Raw genomic sequence first — 18,002 nt, 5'->3', positions numbered from 1 at the left:
CAGAGTAAGACCACTCCTCTATCTGTGTCTGCTGAGTTTATTTCAGAAATCCATCCTACTACACATCTTCAGAGTCCTTGGCTGTTGCCTGAAATACGAGTCATCTATTCTCTCCCATCCATCTATTCTTCTCATTCACTCATGGTCATACTACTGTTGGATTTTTCTCCCCTGATCCAACCACCTCCTGCTGTTCCTCTACCTTTAGAACCTTCCCACCATGTGCCCTGGGACACCTATGTTGGTTCACGTTCTTATTTGCCCAACACCCCTTCCTCTGCACCTCCTAATAATAGACACACTTACCCTACCCATGGGAAATGCATGTGATCAAGATAGGCCGCGTGACCCACAAATGATCATACAACCAAGCCAGCTTTGTCTAGGTCTTCCTTTGGGATTGTTCTGATAAAACTTGCAAGTGACAATGTTCTCTGCCATGTAAATAAAGTCCATTGACTATAGGGAAAAATGAAGCCAACCTGAAACAAAAGACAGAAAAAAAGATACATTGAGAGAGAGTTCTGATGAGGTCAAGTACCTGGTGCTAGCTCCCAAGATCCACAGAGCGTCCCAGTTCCCCAAAGCTTTTCTCTTGAATCTGCTGAATCTTGTGAATCCTCTTTTCAGTCCCTTGCAACTAGGAGAGTTATAATAAGATAATCCACTCCAGTATAAAGAAACCCCCTACATCCTCCAACCCTGCACCAAGCATTCCCTTGACCAGTTGCTTAAACTGTATCCTAGCCCTCCCCTCAAACCACCAAGCCCCTTTAGTGGGGCTGACAGTCTCCTCCTGTCCAAACCCCTCCAGGGCCACCCTGTTCCTGTGGCCATCTTTCCCTCCACCCTTGTGGCTGTCCCTCCCCTCTCATTCCTTCAAAACAGGATTGTGGCTCACAGTCTTCCTGGCACTGCCCTTCCTGATCTCATCACAGCGGGGAAGAACCTCCACTCAGGTCCATGACTGCTTTGTCTCTGCTGACCTTGCCTTGTCCCTCCTTCGTTTCCGTGTGAAAAGAGGTGTCTCCTCCTATGTAAAGTTAATCCTCTACCTATGTTCTGGAGGATCCAAACCTTCAAGACCTCAGTCCATCAATTTTCCCACCTCTCCCCATCTCCCCAGTGTCTTCAACCTCTTCCTCTTTTCCCTTTTCTCCTATCTAAACATGATCAACTGTCGCATCATTCAACAGCAAACACAAAACCTACCTTAATTCCCTGATTCTTCTTTAGTGACCTACTCTGCTCTCTCCTCCCCTTTGAAGCTAAACTTCTTGAAATCACTTACACTTTCTGTTTCCATTTTTACACTTTGCATTCACCACTTTCTGAAACTGATCTCTCATCTATCAGAGAAGCATTAACTCAGGCCCTTGGTGTGCTAAACAAAGTGAGACGAAATAAAGTGAACTAAGTTCTAGTTTCAATAAGGATAGACACTCCATCTTGGGTTCCTTAAGCTTCTAGAGGTCAGAAGGTCACAGTCCTGCCTTTAGGGGGACCCAAGAGTGATCTGGCTGGGTCACAGCCTTTTCATTACCAGTTGGCTCTCCCTCCAAGGGTGACGTGTCCTCTCTTGCCCATCTTTCCTAAGAGTAACAACACTGCATTATAAATTTGGCTTATACTTTCCATAGCAGTAAAATTTATACTCTAGAAAATTATATCATTCCAACTATTAAAGCAATGATTTCGCTTCCTCATAGAAATACAATTTCTTCCTCACAAGACGAGTAATTTTATATTCTTAAAATTTACTATAAATGATTTAACAATAGCATGTAAACAGATAAATGACCTGGGTTTTTGTTTTGTTTTGTTTTGTTTTTTTAATTAATTAATTTATTTATTTACTTATGGCTGTGTTGGGTCTTCGTTTCTGTGCGAGGGCTTTCTCTAGTTGCGGCAAGTGGAGGCCACTCTTCATCACGGTGCGCGGGCCTCTCATTATCGCGGCCTCTCTTGTTGCAGAGCACAGGCTCCAGACGCGCAGGCTCAGCAATTGTGGCTCACGGGCCTAGTCGCTCCGCGGCATGTGGGATCTTCCCAGACCAGGGCTCGAACCCGTGTCCCCTGCATTGGCAGGCAGATTCTCAACCACTGTGCCACCAGGGAAGCCCCATGTTTTGTTTTGTTTTGTTTTAATGGGCTTTGTGTTTCCATCAGAGCAGGAGCCAGTCTCTTCAATGGATTAGATTGAGAATCATTGCTGTCTGGAAGTTCAGGGTCATCCTGGTAAGTGAAGCTCCTGGAGCCCTATTTATACTGAAACAGAATGGGTTTGTCAGACAAACAGGTTGCCAGCCCTGGGACTTTGGGCAAATTACTTAACCTCTCTGAGCCTCAGTTTCCCCATTTTTAAATTAGAATAACAACTATTCATAGGGTTTCTGTGAAAACTAAATGATGTAACTTATGTGAAAGCAAAATATCAATACCTGGAACACAGTAGTCATACAACAAATATTAGTTTCTTCTTTTCCATTCTTTTGTCCCCTAGGAGCTGTTGAAATCCAACAGTCCCATTTTAGTTCTTCCTTTTATTAGGCACATGCTTGTTGTACTTACTTTCGCATCATCTCAGAACTGTTTTTTTCCTTTTTATATATATCTTGTGCGACCAACTAGAGATAACCTCTTTGAGGGCAAAGATTGTCTCTCCGTTTCTTTTATATTTCTCATACTTACAGCAACCCTATGCCACAGATTTTCCTGGATAGACCCAAATTCAAACAATCTGCTTTTTGTCCTTTTTTAAATTATTAAAAATATCCTGAGAATCCCAGCATTTCGGGATCCAAGCTACATTTGGGGAAACATCACTTACCCACAAGACAGTGTCTGTACACATAGGAGTCAGCACCACGCTGGACACACAATAATAGCCTCCAGAGCTGGACACACCTGAGCAATCAGTCTGCTTAAGAGAGACCTCCAGAGCCCTGAGGGCCGCCTTAGACCACTTTCCCCACCACCGTGACCCACCTTCAGAGGATTTAATGGCAGTCCTCCCTCCCTACAAGCTTCTGAAGCAGCCCATCCTAAAAAGGAAGCTAAGATTAGAATTGATTCCCCACTTTCCCTAAAAGACCGTCTGGATAGTTGCCCCATGCGGCAGGACCCTTCCCACCTTAGTCCCCTTGGGGGCGAACCTCCAGGTCATCCACCATCACCACATTCTCTCCCCCTCGTGGCTATTCCTCCCCTGATTTGACTTAAGCTTACCTCCCCCCACCCTTCCACTGCATCCCCTAGAACCCCATTTGTGTCACCAGCCAAGCCCTCCACAGCCTCCACCCTTTTCTGCATACTTCACCCTCTTGCACCGAAACCTGGGGCAGCTCTCAGTGGAAACTGAAACCTGCTTCCCCCGGAGCCTCAAGAGGCCGCCGCTCTCCCTCCCACCCCAGCACGCCGCAGAGCCGAGGGGAGGAGTGGGTGCGCCCGTGCCCCTCCCTGCTGCCGACAGACAGCTCTGCCCCCTCGCTCAGAAACCCGCGCTCTTCTGGAAGCCCATGCCCTCCAACTACACCACCCACTCACTACCCACGGCCCCGCGACCATCAGCCCCTCGCCAGGCGCCTGAATCCTCTTCATCCTCTTCACTCGTGCCAGATGTCAGAGCCCGCCCCCTTCCCCTTCTGCTCCCTGAGTCCCTCCTGGCGACAGACCATCCGTAAAGCGTGTGGAGGGCACTCTCCCCTCCTGCTGCCTCGACTCCTCGCTTCCGACGTGCGCCCTCCCTCCATCACGCCCTTCCCGTCTCATTGCCAAGGACCGCACGACCTCAGGACTCATCCCCAGCACTCCACCCTCTGGGGTGGAAGACCGCAAGAAGACAACTTCATCTGGCCATTCTTAACCTATCCACAAACTCTGCTCTCCTCTGGTTACTGTGGGAACCCCATCCCTGTTACGGTGGGTGCCTCTACTTGTACACAAGATGCCATCACCTCTTACAGACCTGCAGGTATCTCCTGCAGAAGAAACTTCTTGCTCTAATGGGTCATTCTCTCTGCGTGCAAACATAAAATAGGTCATATCCATGGGGAAGGACGGGTTGGGAGTTTGGGATTAGTGGACACAAAGTATTATATACAGAATGGATAAAGAACAAGGTCCTACTGTATAGCACAGGGAACTATATTCAATATCCTGTGATAAACCATAATGGAAAAGAATATATAAAAGAATGTATATATGTATAACTGAATCACTTGGCCGTACAGCAGAAATTAACACAACATTGTAAATCAACTATACTTCAATAAAATTTTTAAAAATGGATCATATCCAAAAAGAAAACAAAAACTTTCCCTAGACCCTTCAGCCCCTCTCTAACTACGTGCCCATTTCTGTCTCATAGGAAAAACTCCTCAAATGAGTTGCTTATACTCATGCCTCCATGCTGCCACCTCCCACTCTCTCGAAGCCCACTCCAATCAGCTATTTATTACTATCAATCATTCCGAAGAAAACACTCTCTTGAAGGTCACCAGTGATCTTCCTAATAAGTTAGGGTCCTAGCAGGAACAAATGGCACATTCAAAGTGGGTAATTTGAGGAAATTTTCACAAAAGCACTCTTCAGAAGTACAGGCAGAGCGTAAGGAAACCAACAAGGGATACTGGCTGTAACCATGGAGTGATTCAAGGGGCCAGAGGAAGGAGCAGGTAACTGAGCCCGAGAGAGAGCTGTGGGAGAGGACCTCCTGGCAAAAGCTGTGACTTTCTCTGGAAGATGGCAAGAGTGCAGGGCGGGAGCCCACAGCCCCTGACTAAGCAGAACAGTACTACAAGGACCCACCATTTCTGCCCAGTGTGCTGGAGCGCCCCGCTGGGCTGGCCGAGATGTTCTCAGGCTGCACCTCAGCCTGAGGTCTTCCTGCCGGGTCCTCCCTCCTTCCTTTCACAGGTGTCAGTCAGGTATCGTGGTCTGCAGGCTTTCCCTACCAACTCCTCTCCCATTTATTTTTCACAAGTTTTATTGACGACGAATCCTTTACGATTCTAACTTTGTCTTGGCATCTACTTCCTGGATAACCCACACTGCCACAAACTCACATCCTCTGTCTTGCCAAATCCAATGGTCATCCCAAGTCCTACAGCTGTCCAGAGTATGGTAGGTTTCATGCAACTGAAAGAACACCAGTGGGGGTATTTTCTCACAAAAAAGTGAAAAATAATTAAATTTTAAGGTTTGAAAGAGTCCATTTCAGTTTAAAAACTGACTTTAGTGGAACAATTAATTTCCAAATGACCTAGACTATTTCCATGTCACCCTTCACCAAACAAGTCTTGAAAATACCCATCACATTGGTAATGACTTGTTTATTGTCTTCCATTCCAGGTATATGAGTTTCAAGAACAAAAACTAAGTCTTTCTTTGGGGAATAATAAAAATGTTCTAAAGTTAGATTATGGTGGTGGTTGCCCAATTTTGTAAATATACTAAAAATCATCAAATTTTACTCTTGAAATAGGTGAACTATGTGATATAAATTATATCTCAAAGCTATTTTTAAAAATGCAATTGAATCATTAGAGATGGCCACAGAAGTCAGTAAAGGTTTCAGCGAAGTCACCTGTGAATGAGATTTGAAGGAACAGTAGGCATGTGCTGGGTAGATGAGGGGAGAAGAGAAAACATCCCAGACAGAAGCAGCAGCAAGCACAAAGCCAGGGAGAGCGTGGGAAGAGAGCAGACTATCATGTGTGTAGAGTGGGAAGCCAGTAGTGCTGGTACTAAGAGATTGGGGCCTATAGAGGCAGGGTTTGAGCATGTCTGGGTAGGCAGAAGCCAAACCGTAAAGCACTATTTAGTCATGCTAGCTTCCCATAAAGGAAAAGGGAAACCACCAAAAAAATTTGAAAAATTTTGTTAGAAGCATCATTCTAATATGAAATTGTAAGGCGATTTGGAGGTAGGTAAAACTAGTAATTGTTTGATCAGAAAGTAGGAAAATAACAATAGCTAACATTTGGGACCTCCTTGGTAGTCCAGCAGTTAGGACTCCTTGCTTCCACTGCAGGGGGCACGGGCTCAATCCCTGGTCAGGGAACTAAGATCCCGAAAGCCGTGTGGCCAAAAAGAAAACATAATAACAATAATAGCTAACATTTATACCTAACTCTCTACTAAGCACTTTCCTTGAATCATCGCATTTAATTGCTAAAGTAGGCTACAGGTACTACAATTATCTCCTTTTTATTGATGATATGGTTTGCTCCCTCACCTCTTCAAGTCTTCAGGCAAATGCAATTTCCCACACTTTCCCTATTCCCCTTGCTTTATTTTTCTCCAGGACCCTCATCTCAATTTAAGACATGTTTCACTTTTTAAATCTTGTGTGAAGATCCTCTTCCCATACTAAAATGAAAGCCCATAAGAATAGGTTCAATTGTACTTTTCCTTCAGTTCTGTATCCCCAGTACTTAGCATATGGTAGCTGCCCAATAAATCGTTTTTTGAATACATGAATACATAAATAAATGAAGAAATCGAATCTCATGGAGGTAAGTAACCATGATCATACAGATAATGAGTGACAGAATTCTGACTTAAAAACCCATGTTCTTAAACCACTAAGGGATTCACCAGACTTGTAATATTGTAAGCGAGCGGCGAGTCCCCTCCTGAGGGTGCAGCAGGGGGAAAGGGAAGGGGGGACTGAATGGCCTTGGGTTTGTTTGGTAATAGTTTGGATATGGAAGGATGCTGAAGGGATCAGTCCAGGATGACTCTGGTTTCTAGATTTGGCAAATGGGTAAACAGTGGTACAATTCATCTGGAGAAAGAATACAAGGAGTCTTGGTTTGGGCAGAAATATGGAAGAGGAAGACATGTCTAATCCACAGACTTTTAAATATCATCTCCCTAGATTACCAAGAAGTGTTGTTAATAATAAATATGAAGCCAGTAAACCCAAACTTATGAACTTACTTCAGTCGCATGCCCGTTGAGGGATGGGTAGGTGAGACCAAATAGGAATTGTTCTTTTTTGAAAACTAGCTCAAGGCTACAAAGAAGAGGAAACAAGTCCTCAGGCGTGTTTAAAATAACTCTGAAGTTAACTTTTAAGGCAGCTGCTAAAATCGAAGAACGCCCCTACCTTTATGTAGTTAAGCTGTACTCATACGTTTAGATTATTTTGCTGGTGGCAGTGGCTTTCAAGAAGTGACAATCAATGTGGAAGCAGGCACTGACACCCAAGGCCAGGGTGGCACAGAGGGCGCAAAGCACGCTTGCACCCGTGCACGCCGTAGCACGTGGCCGCCCTGTGACCGAGGCGCGGACTCAGCCTGTTAAGTAAGCGCAGGAAGCTCGCGCCTCAAACGACTCCCAACCCCCGCCCTGGCGCGGAGCAGGAGAGGCGCCGCTCAGGTTTCTTACACTCGCCCGGCCCCGGGCGGACGGCCTCCTCTCCCTAGGCGGCGCTGTGGGCTCGCAGGGGCGGCCGCGGCACAAGAGAGCGCCGTCTCCCCAGTGCGCATGCTCGCCTCCTCTGTGGGCTTGTCTTTTTTTTTCTTTTTTTTTTTTTTTTACGGGCGGCCCCGGCGGCTGCGTACTGGCTGTGGGATGGGAAGTGAAGCCCCAGCGAGCTGCAGCGGCGGGGCTGTGAGGAGCAGCCAGGGGGAGGCGGCGGCGGCGGCGGCGAGTCGGTGAGCAGCTGGGAAGAGCGGAGCCGGGGCGGAGCACCTGCAGGCACGGGCGGCGGCTTCACCATGGCGATTCGCAAGAAGAGCACCAAGAGCCCCCCGGTCCTGAGCCACGAATTCGTCCTGCAGAATCACGCGGACATCGTCTCCTGTGTGGCGATGGTCTTCTTGCTGGGGCTCATGTTCGAGGTGAGCCCTGCCCGCGCCCCAATCGCCCGCCCGCCGTCCTCTCCCCGGGCCCCGGCTGCCAGCTCAGCCCCTCGGCCCGGGACCGCGGGGGATCCCGGAGGGGGTGGGGGTGGGGGGGAGGTGCCGGCCGCCCGGCCCGGAGGAGCGGGCCTGCCCCGCCCCGCGCCGAGCCGGCCTGGGGCTGCGGAGCCCCGGGAGCCTGGCCGCCGTGCGCCCGCAGGGGCCGGGGTCGCCGCATCGCCCCCTCGGCCGCCGCGCACGCCGCCCTCCCGCCGCCGCCGCCCCCTCCCGCCGGCCGCGCCGCGCAGTTCCTGGTTCCCGCGAAGGGTTACGTGGCAGCCGGCGAGGGGCCGGCGGTCGGCGGGGGCGGCCCCTGCACGCCGAGCTGGCTGCGGGCGGTGGGCGGGCTGGGCAATGGCCGGCGCGCCCGGCTGGCCAGGCCGCGGGGGCCGGAGAGCGCCCGGTGCCGGCGGCGGGAGCCGCGGCGGCACCGAGTCTGGGGTGAAACCGACGGAGCCCGGCGTCCGCTGCCCACTGAAAGGGCGGTGGCCGCAGGGCAGCGAGTGATCTCCGCGGGATCGGCTTTCCGAGTCGCACCCACCCGATTGTTTTAACTCCTGTCTCCCAAGCTGGTATTGTTACCAGTGATCGAACTTTTTGCCCCGGCGCTTGCTCTTTCCTTAAGGAAACAAGGTCTGATACAGAAATCGGGGTTCTGAACAGCAGTGCCGAGGCGTCGGATAATTTTCTTTTTGTTTCTTGAAATAGGAGAGGATGGAAATGTCAGGAGTGTGTAAATTCTCTTCCCACGTAGCGAGTATTGTGATGACTTACTTAACAGCTGTTGAATGTGGGTAATAAACTTTGCAAGGTGAACGTGTAACATCCTACGGCTTCCTTTCCCTCGCTCCTCAGTACACACGCCCATTCCTTATCTTCGTTCCCTTTTTAATCTTTCTCTGTAGCTCCTGTGCCCCACCAAATACACTAATTATTTTACTTATTTATTGTCTCCCTGCTCCTGGAATGTAACCTCAGTGAGGGCAGAAATTTTGGGTTTTTCCTAATCTATTTCCAACGCCTAAATTTAGGAGATGCTTACAGAATATTTGCTTAATGAGTGACATTAAGAATTCTTGAGAAAAACTGGTGTAATGAGACTGCCAGTGACCGAAAGATGAATAAATAGTTTAAATGGAGCCCATGTGGGTTTTTTAAATGTTATGATTAGGTAACTTAATATTTTAATAATTTTTTGCTTCTTTTCAAATGGGTTTTTCTGGATCTAGATACAGGTTTTTTGATTCTTGATAGTGTCATTTACGTCCACTTAGTCCACTGCTAAGGAGGTAGTAGGTATCCTGAAAGGGAGGGTAGAAGGGAACTAACATATGTCACATCGTTCGATTTAGGCTGGGCCTGTGCTACTTACCTACTGAATGACCCAAGGCTAAGCCTCAGTTTTTCTGCTCTGTATAAGGAAATAACATCACCTGTGCTGTTCTCCCAGCCATTGTTTGCAGAGATCAGATGATATGGTGAGAAGGCATCTCACGGTTTATACAGCACTACATGAATGTATACGATATTAGAAATGCAAATGCTAAATATTTGTACTGTTTCTGAATTTTATACTTGTATATACTTTCTGCTTTGGTGTTAGAAGTAATACTTTTGTGTGTACTATATACTGAACAGTTCCGTAAAGCTTGCCATAACCCATCTCCACATGGTAAGAATCCCTGTCTTTAAAGATATAATTTAGGAGTAATATTACCTGCAAGGTGTATTTGCAATGCGTTGAATGAAATGGAATATAAATCAGAAGTGCTTGCACTTAGAAATGTTATAACGTTGCTTTTATGTAAAATATTTCATGTTCTCTTACCCCATTTCTAGAGAAGTTCACCACCTATACCTTGCCTCACATGTCAGTGATTTTTTAACAGTGAGTAGATTTTCACCTTTACATCTGTAAAATTTATCAATTTAAATAGACACAACAAAGATCTAAATAGAAGTTTTTAAAGTCAGTTCAAAAAAGAATGTTGAAGTAGTAGACAGAAAGAAGTTTGTGCAGGTTGTACTACATTTTTCTTACCATATGTTAAAGTTTTAGGAGTTGAAAGCATGTTACCTACCTATGGGAAAAAATTCACTGGATTAGTTTTGCTACTTGACTTTTAAAGTAATTGCTGCGGGACTTGCCTGGTGGCGCAGTGGTTAAGAATCTGCCTGCCAATGCAGAGGACACGGGTTCAAGCCCTGGTCCAGGAAGATCCCCCAGGTCGCAGAGCAACTGAGCCCGCGAGCCACAACTACTGAGCCCATGTGCCACAACTACTGAAGCCAGTGCGCCTAGAGCCCGTGCTCCGAAACGCAAGAGAAGCCACTGCAATGAGAAGCCTGTGTGCAGCAACGAAAACCCAACACAGCCAATAATTTTAAAATAATTAATTAATTAATTAATTAAAAAATAATAAAGTAATTGCTGAATTTCAACGTTAACGTAGTTATAGAATGACAGTATTTGTGCTAGAATAATAGAGAAGTTAATGTTTTTGCAACAAAACTGTTCAGCCTTTTGTGTAAATATATTGAGGAAATGTCAGAGGATTTATGGTGAAATTGACAAAGCAATAATAGATACTGTATTACTAGCCAAAATGAAGAATCAATATAGACGCTGAAGCTAAAGGGAGTTAGGACTCTACTGCTTGCTAACTGGGTGGCGTAGGGCATGTCATATAACTTCTTAGAACTTGTTTCTTTTTCTGTAAAATAGGGCTCATCAGATTACTCTGAGAATTAAACTAAGTTTTATAATGGCTAGTTCAAAGTGTGGCTTATGGGAGGCATACCATAAATGGTAGCTCATTATTCCTTAGGTATTTATCAAAGTCGAAAAACAGAAGACAGCACTTTTATGTGAGAAAATTCTAACAGTTAGCATCTAAAGAGATTATATATACTGATAAGGTTGATAAAGCAATAGTTTTTTTGGGAGATATGGAAGAGTTTAATTTCCAGGGAAGTTTGCGTTATCAGAAATTGCTGTGAATTTTGAAATCATGTGTTTAGTACAGACAGTTTCTGTCCACATACTGCACATCATGGTCTATAATTAATGACTTCATATTGGAGTTAGGAAAATTTAACAGTTGAAAGATGTAAAGATACTTGGAAAGCTTTCTGAAAGTGAGGATATAGAAGAGGAGTTAAGGGTTTCCACGAGGAATATTTCCTTCCGGGAGGGATTTACTTTTCAGAGACTCAGGAGTCCAGGTTGTTTGTGCCATGCCAGGTTTGGGGGACCTTTACAATTTCAACTATGTAGAACAGTCTTGGGGGTTTGTTTTATTTTTAAGCATGGCTTATCTTAATGCCAACATTTTCTTTCCTCCTTTTTTTTAAGAACTTAATTTTATATAAGCTGGTGAGAAAGTGGGATTTGATATTCAGAAATTGCCTTTATCTTTGAGACACTCAGTCAATGTAGTAGTCACACTTCCCTCTGACAAGTACAAAACAGTTAACATCTCTGTATGACAAGAAAAGATACCTAGCCCCAGCTGGTGACCACTGAAGAAATATTATGATATTCATGATACTCTATACAATGCAGAATTAAATAATTCATTAGAGTCGTGGTAACCTGTTTAAGATGTATCTGAATAAGTCTCATATTTTTCTTATAAATGGAGAGCAGTGCTTTAAATGTCCAAAATTGTCATAAACTCATTTTTACTTTTGAGTGCATTGTATATTTCTGTAGCATATTTTATTCCAAACTAACTTGTCTTACTATTGATTAACTGTAATTATTAGTTTAACTAAAGCAGTGCTGGCCGTGGTATGAGGCTTAGGACACCTAGAAATGGCTAAGAGCATGCTTACTGGTTTAATTTTTCTTCTTTTTAAAAAATTTTTCTATAAACATTTTTTAGGGTGTGTAGTTTGTATTTTTCCTCTTCTTATTCTGCTTACTGTCACACGCTAAGCTAGCTGGAAGCCAGATTTTAATTTTCTTTGGAAGCCTACCATTAAAGGATAATCTAATTTTTGTTGCTTTGGGAATTTGATATTAAATTTATCTTGGAAGAATTTCACTTGTCATTTGTAAAAAAAACTTAAAAAGTTTTTTTAGCTATGGTAGTGGTGACCTCGTATTCTAAATTAGAAACAGCGATGTGGAGTGTGTGTGCATTTATATATGAAATCTAAACAAAGATATTAAAACATAAAATTTAGTAATCAGTCAACTTTATTAAAAAGAATCACGTGAAAGCAGTGTTACCCTGGAAACTCATGTCATTGTTCTGCTCTCACGCATCCGTGTGAATGACCCAAAATGTAATACAGAAAAGCCTTACTTGCCTTTTCTAGGGAAGTGATCTTTATGTATCTACCCAGTGAAACAACTCCCTGTGGTGGCCATACCCTGACTTTATCTCACAAGCCTGCCATATTTCCAGATCCTGACTTCCAGAATAGCAGAACTCAGCTGCAACCTGCATGCTGTTCATCTCCCCCCTTCTGCTGCTCGTATGCCAGCTCTCCCCCTAGTCCAGGCTTTTATGGGGCCTGGTTCCCTTTCCTTTTCTCCAGTGTATTAGGCCCTTGTTGCTTTGCTTTTCTTCCTGTAGACTTTAACTACTGTCCACACTCCCCCCAGGCCCTCAGCTCCCTTTCCCTCTTGGTCTTTCTCCTTACTTGGCCTGCACGTATCCCACCGTGGATCCAGCCTGCCGTCTGCCTTTTCCGTGCTTCCCCATTTGTGGATTGCTCAGTGTTGTCAGAGAAAGTCATGCACTCTTGCTGATAGATAATATTACAAGTCAAGGGTTTCTGACCTCAGACAAAAGTAATACCCAGGGATCTTTTTACTTTTCCCTGGCCAGCTCCTTTCTCTAAAGGAACTATAAAAATACTCATCGTTTGAGCCCCCAACTATGCTTAACAGATGACATTGGTTTTCCCCCGCCACAGGGAATTTCTTCAGTTTCTTGCCTTTTATTGAACTTACCTATCTCATCATTTTTACCTTCTGCCTGCCTGATCTAAGAGGAAAACTGCTCAAGATCAACCTTTAGCTCTATCCTTATATTTCATCCCTACCAGATCTTTCCATCCATTATGCCCTTACATGTGAAATTCTCCCTGTTCCCTGGTGCCTTTGCTGACTGCCCCCACACCAGCTCAGTGCCTCCCATCACGAAACGACATAAATCTTGACCTGGCATCTGTCGCTGGGAACCCCTTTGTTCCCCTTGTGCTCTGCGCTCCACTGTGAGGTGGCTTTTGCTTTCACTTCTTCATTGGAATCACTCAAGCTGCGACCACTGATGACTTCTTAAATCGTCCGGTCCGCTGCACTCTTTTCCTGACACATCTCTATTGAAACTTTGACTTTATTAACCACACCTTTTTGAAATGTTTCCCCTTTGGCTTTTGGGGCATCTAGCTCTCTTCCTTCTCTCTCTGCCTCTCCTCTCTGATCATTTCTTCTTATTTTGCCACCAGGCTTTTTCTCTGCCCTCTCCGTGGTTCTGATGTTGTCCTGCTTCTCATCGAATCCTGTACACTCTCTGTAGAGGATTTATATACTTCCACAGCCTCGACTATGTACCATGTCCTGTCTGTAAACAGAGACTTCCAAATCCTTAAGCCCGGGCCTCCCTGCAGAGCTCCAGGCGTGGGCCTTACCTACCTGTTGGTCTTGCCACCTGCATATCTCATAGAAATCTAAGTTTATATGAAGCGCAATTTCTTCTTTCCCTCAGACCTGCGGTTCCTCCTGTATATTCCACATTTTTATTAGTAGTATTGCTTTTCACCCAGTTGTCGCAGCATCGGTACACAATCTGATTCTATCCTGCTAACCAAGCCTTATTCTGCCTCAAAAGTTCCGCCTCTACCCACTACTACTGCCTTCGTTCAGGCCTTATTACTTTTCACAGGGTCTCTTGCAAAACTCGTACTTGACTTGCATCCTTACTCCAACTTATATTTTATCTAATATTTGTTCAGTGATATTGAACAATCGCCTGATAAGTGCCACACGCCATGCTGGGCTCTAAGCATATAGTGATGAGCAGAAACAGACGTGCTCCCAGCTCTTATGGAGACTACCGTCTGTCTGATGGGTGAGACAGCAGTGATTAATACAATCACGCCAAGAGTATACGTTTTGTAAGAAAGGAACACGGGTCTCTGAGGTAATCTAACAAAGGAAATGACCTATCCTAAGAGACGGGGAAGGCTTCCTTGAAAGGGTGTAGTTGACCTGAGATCCGAAGTGGAGAGGTTTTCCAGCAGTGTTTTAGATAACACTGCGGGTGCACGGAGCTATGGTGGGAGGAGTGCAGGAGGCAAGGGATGGGGCAGAAGTAGCTGGACGGGGGCTGGAGAAGCAGGGGCCAGACCGTGGAGTTTGTTCTTATCCTGGAGAGAATGGGAATCGGTGAAGGACCTCTGGGGCGCGGGTGGAGGGAGGATGGGTGTGGGGAGTGGCGTTAACATGATCAGGAGGGGGTACTGATTGTGGGGTGGAGCGTGGGTCCGAGGGGGCTTGAGAGGCCAGCACTGTGCCCCGGTCAGCGATCTTTCTGAAAAGCACGAATAACTTCCCCCTCCCCAAAACTGTCTGGTCGGGCTAAAATAAAATCTAAACTGCTAAGCTCAGCAAACTAGGTCCTTTCTAGCACTTGGTAACTTTTCTAGGCCTTTCTACCCCTTCTTGATGTGTGCCCGTGCCTGACCTCCTGTTTACCGCTCCTTGGCCTTTGCGCTTCTGTTTCTCCCATATGCTGCCCTCTCGGTCCCACTGCATGAGCCTAGGGAACTTCTTTTCCAACAGGAGACAGCTTTCTGCACCACATCGCCTGCGAAGCCTTTCCAGAACATGCCTCATTCCTCACCCCAGGAAGAAAGCAAAAACAAAAAAAATGCTTTGGTTGTTTATCCTGAGTTCACATTGGCATTGATTCTGTGGTATTATAGCAATTTGTTTACCTGTCTTCCAGACTGGACTAAGTTGCTAGCCATCAGGATTATATCATTCCTTTGTTATCCTTTCTTGTCTAGCACAGTGCCTGGTGCCTATAAATATTGAGTAAGCGTTCCATTTTTCTGTTCTGACCACTTTGCGTTTGCTAGTAGTCAGGTCAGTTAAATATTTATCGACAATGTAACTATGCCAGGTGTGCGGGAGATTAACACACACACCACAGATCCTACCTTTGATCTACCTTTTGTCATGGTAACTGTGCTTCCTTTTCTTTCATTAATTTACATTTAAAATTTTTCTTGATGGAAATTTTGTGTTCATTGTACAGGTCTAGAGTAGAGAAACATTATTTGTCCAAACACTGTTTACTGGAACTGCAGTATCTCTTTTGAAATCTTAAAGTTAGGAGTGAATTACACAATCCCATCTAAACTGCAGACTACACTGGTGAATTATGTTAACTTTCAAGCTCAACTCCTTGGTGATCGGGAAGTCCAGTCGTGCCTGTCAGGGTGCAGCTGGAACTAGGGTGCCCTTGGTTCTTAGATGTGGGGACAGAACTTGGAATGTTTTTCCCCCCGATTTGCTATTTGGGAGAGGGTCACAAATTGACTTGATCTTCTTTTTTTTTTTTCTAGATAACAGCAAAAGCTTCTATAATTTTTGTTACTCTTCAGTACAATGTTACCCTCCCTGCAACAGGTAGGTAGTTTTCTTTTGGAATTTTCTGGTTAAGTAGAAGAGTTCAGTAGGACAGACTTGGAAATTTCCATAAACACTAGGTTCTTCATTATTTTCACAGATCTCCTTCGTGATTAGACTGAATATTATTTTGATGATTTTGTAATGCAAAATCTGATTTTTTGGTTGACTTCACCCTATGTATTGTATGAAAATCAGTTTTTATGTGTTTAATGTTTATTGTGTATTTTTGTAAATGGGCTTAAAATTCCAATGAAGAACTTTTTTTTTTTTTTTTGCCTTCTCTTCCCTCTGATCTTTTCATAAGAAAATCCTAAGAATAGATATTTTACATTTGTCTGAAGTGTCATTGTTCAGTCAAGGTTTCTAAAGGCCCAATGTTCAGGTTCAGTTTTTCTGACTTGTATGGGTTCTGTTTTGGACCTGTAATAACAACCCTCTTAAGCCCATTTTATTTTCACTTTTTGGTTGTGCTCTACCATCCTATCAGTTATTTGATTAGAGAGAATGTCAATAAGCATCTGGTAATAACATCCAAACTACACTTTTAGGTTTTATTTCGAAGTTTTTCTGAATGATGCTATGTGAAAATCAAGTTGTTATTGGAAGTTGATTGTAGTTGAATACAGTAATATAATTAAGTAACATGGGTGAGGAGTAGGGTATTCAGTTAACAAAATATTACCATATTCAGGTGGTAAACTTGCCCCGAGCCCCGAGTCTCTCTATTTAGAATGTAAGATCAATTATACAACATGGAGTTGGGTTTTTGTTCAGTTATATCATTTTGTAAATATTTGATGTAGTAACTTAGATATCACAGTACTCAGAAACACAAAGTTGTTTTGAAATTTGAGTATGCCAGAAAAAAACAAAGCTCTTTTATCAATTCACAAGTATTTGATTAAGTCTTGTTCTGAAAAAATCTTAGCACTTTTAAAGATTGAAAACAATTGTAGCAGTTGCCTCTGTCTCTCCTGCTTAGAATTCAAAACTAAATCAAATCAAAGTTGAGTCAGCTTTTCCAGCAGAATCATAAATGTGGTGTCTAGTTTGAAAGTAGAGCTAGAAAGCTGAAAGTTTCAAAAGTTCTTTGAAAAGACAGGCAAATGGGCTAAGTATAACTTTAATACAACCTAAGTATAATCTAACCCCTATCCCTGGGGTAATATCAATTTTACAGTCCCCAAGGATCTCAGTGTGGCCTCCCCTTCCGTGTTCTCTGGTCTTTAATGGCTGTAACTAACATGTGTCAAGTCTTTGTAAATAATTTCTGAAGTTTTAGACTTCTAGATAGTCTCCTCAGTTTTCATTGTTCCTAAGACTGAAGGTGTCCAAAAGCAAATTACCATGATGTTTCTGTAAACTTAGTTATTAGGTTAGTCTTCTCTTGTTTGTTTCCATAACTATGTTGTACTTAAGTGCTGTTTTTATAATCTTATGTATATTTTTGTGTATGTGTGTCCTGTCCTTTTTGACCTTCAGAAGAACAAGCTACTGAATCAGCGTTCCTTTATTACTATGGTATCAAAGATTTGGCTACAGTTTTCTTCTACATGCTAGTGGCGATAATTATTCATGCCATAATTCAAGAATATGTGTTGGATGTAAGTATGCAATCTTAGAAATCTATACTTTGTAAAATACTAGCTCTCCATACTATGATAGTCATATTAAATATATTTTATAATCTTAATTATTAACGATTGTTTTTATTTTTAGAAAATTAACAGGCGAATGCACTTTTCCAAAACGAAACACAGCAAGTTTAATGAATCTGGTCAGCTGAGTGCATTCTACCTATTTTCTTGTGTTTGGGGCACGTTCATTCTCATATCTGTAAGTATGTACTGTGCTGAAATTCTTATCTCTCAAAGTATTTAATTATACATCCAGAACAGAAATTGATGTCCTATTTTTAATGCTCATAAGCAAACCCTGAACCTTAGAAAAATTCCTCGTCTCTTGTTCTTCTTATCTAAGATCAGGAGTTCTGCTATTGAACTAGTATAAATCAAGTTTCATCAGTAAGCCTCTCTTTTAGTTAGTTTTTATACAGCAAAAATTGCCAACTATGTTTAATGTTTCAGAAAGCCTTACTCATTTTTAGTCAGACTGAGTGTTGTCTTCATATCTTGTAGTCATTTGCAGGTATCTCTGTAGTAGCAAAAAGGGTAAGTTATCAGTGATCCTTTCACTGGGTTACATGAGTTGTAGTGTTTCCAGTCATTTCGTTCTTTAAACACAGTCCAGGTATTTTCTGAGCAAATTAAAATATTGATTAACTTTTTATTAAGGCTAGCTAAACCTTTGTAAGTGTACCATTCTAACTAATGAGGGGGAAGAGAGTATCTAATATTAGTAATATCAGTCCTTTAAGTTTATATGAACCCCAGAGTTTACATATTTTTGAGTTTGTCAGGACACAGTATTTTTTTTTT

The 18,002-nt window shown here is 43.6% G+C and overlaps 1 protein-coding gene and 1 long non-coding RNA gene across 5 annotated transcripts in view; one reads left to right on the top strand and one right to left on the bottom strand.

Annotated features, from left to right (window-relative positions):
* Positions 1-7,401, bottom strand: part of LOC309646925 — a 28,651-nt gene extending 21,250 nt beyond the window's left edge. For 2 of the 3 annotated variants that reach the window (XR_014255656.1, XR_014255658.1), the window contains exons 1-3: positions 7,115-7,401; positions 6,946-7,021; positions 307-2,268 (exon numbers count right to left, since the gene is read on the bottom strand). This is a non-coding gene — a long non-coding RNA (uncharacterized lncRNA). Of the gene's footprint in view, positions 1-306; positions 2,269-2,988; positions 3,045-4,809; positions 7,022-7,114 lie in introns of all 3 variants that reach the window. The other variant, XR_014255657.1, reaches the window with a different exon arrangement.
* Positions 7,402-7,568: 167 nt separating this feature from the next.
* The window catches only part of TRAM1 (translocation associated membrane protein 1), a 28,549-nt gene continuing 18,115 nt past the window's right edge, over positions 7,569-18,002 (top strand). Inside the window, exons 1-4 of one of the 2 annotated variants that reach the window (XM_082433705.1) lie at positions 7,569-7,850; positions 15,498-15,561; positions 17,047-17,168; positions 17,284-17,400. In XM_082433705.1, the coding sequence (XP_082289831.1) occupies positions 7,728-7,850; positions 15,498-15,561; positions 17,047-17,168; positions 17,284-17,400 (426 nt within the window). In that variant the 5' untranslated portion in view covers positions 7,569-7,727. Of the gene's footprint in view, positions 7,851-8,680; positions 8,705-15,497; positions 15,562-17,046; positions 17,169-17,283; positions 17,401-18,002 lie in introns of those variants that run through there. The other variant, XM_082433706.1, reaches the window with a different exon arrangement.

Source organism: Balaenoptera physalus (assembly GCF_965194825.1).
Source record: "Balaenoptera physalus genome assembly, chromosome: 17".
In the NCBI taxonomy this organism is placed as follows: domain Eukaryota; kingdom Metazoa; phylum Chordata; class Mammalia; order Artiodactyla; family Balaenopteridae; genus Balaenoptera; species Balaenoptera physalus.
Note: the sequence above shows the minus strand (reverse complement) of the source record. Positions and strands in the feature narration are given on the sequence as shown.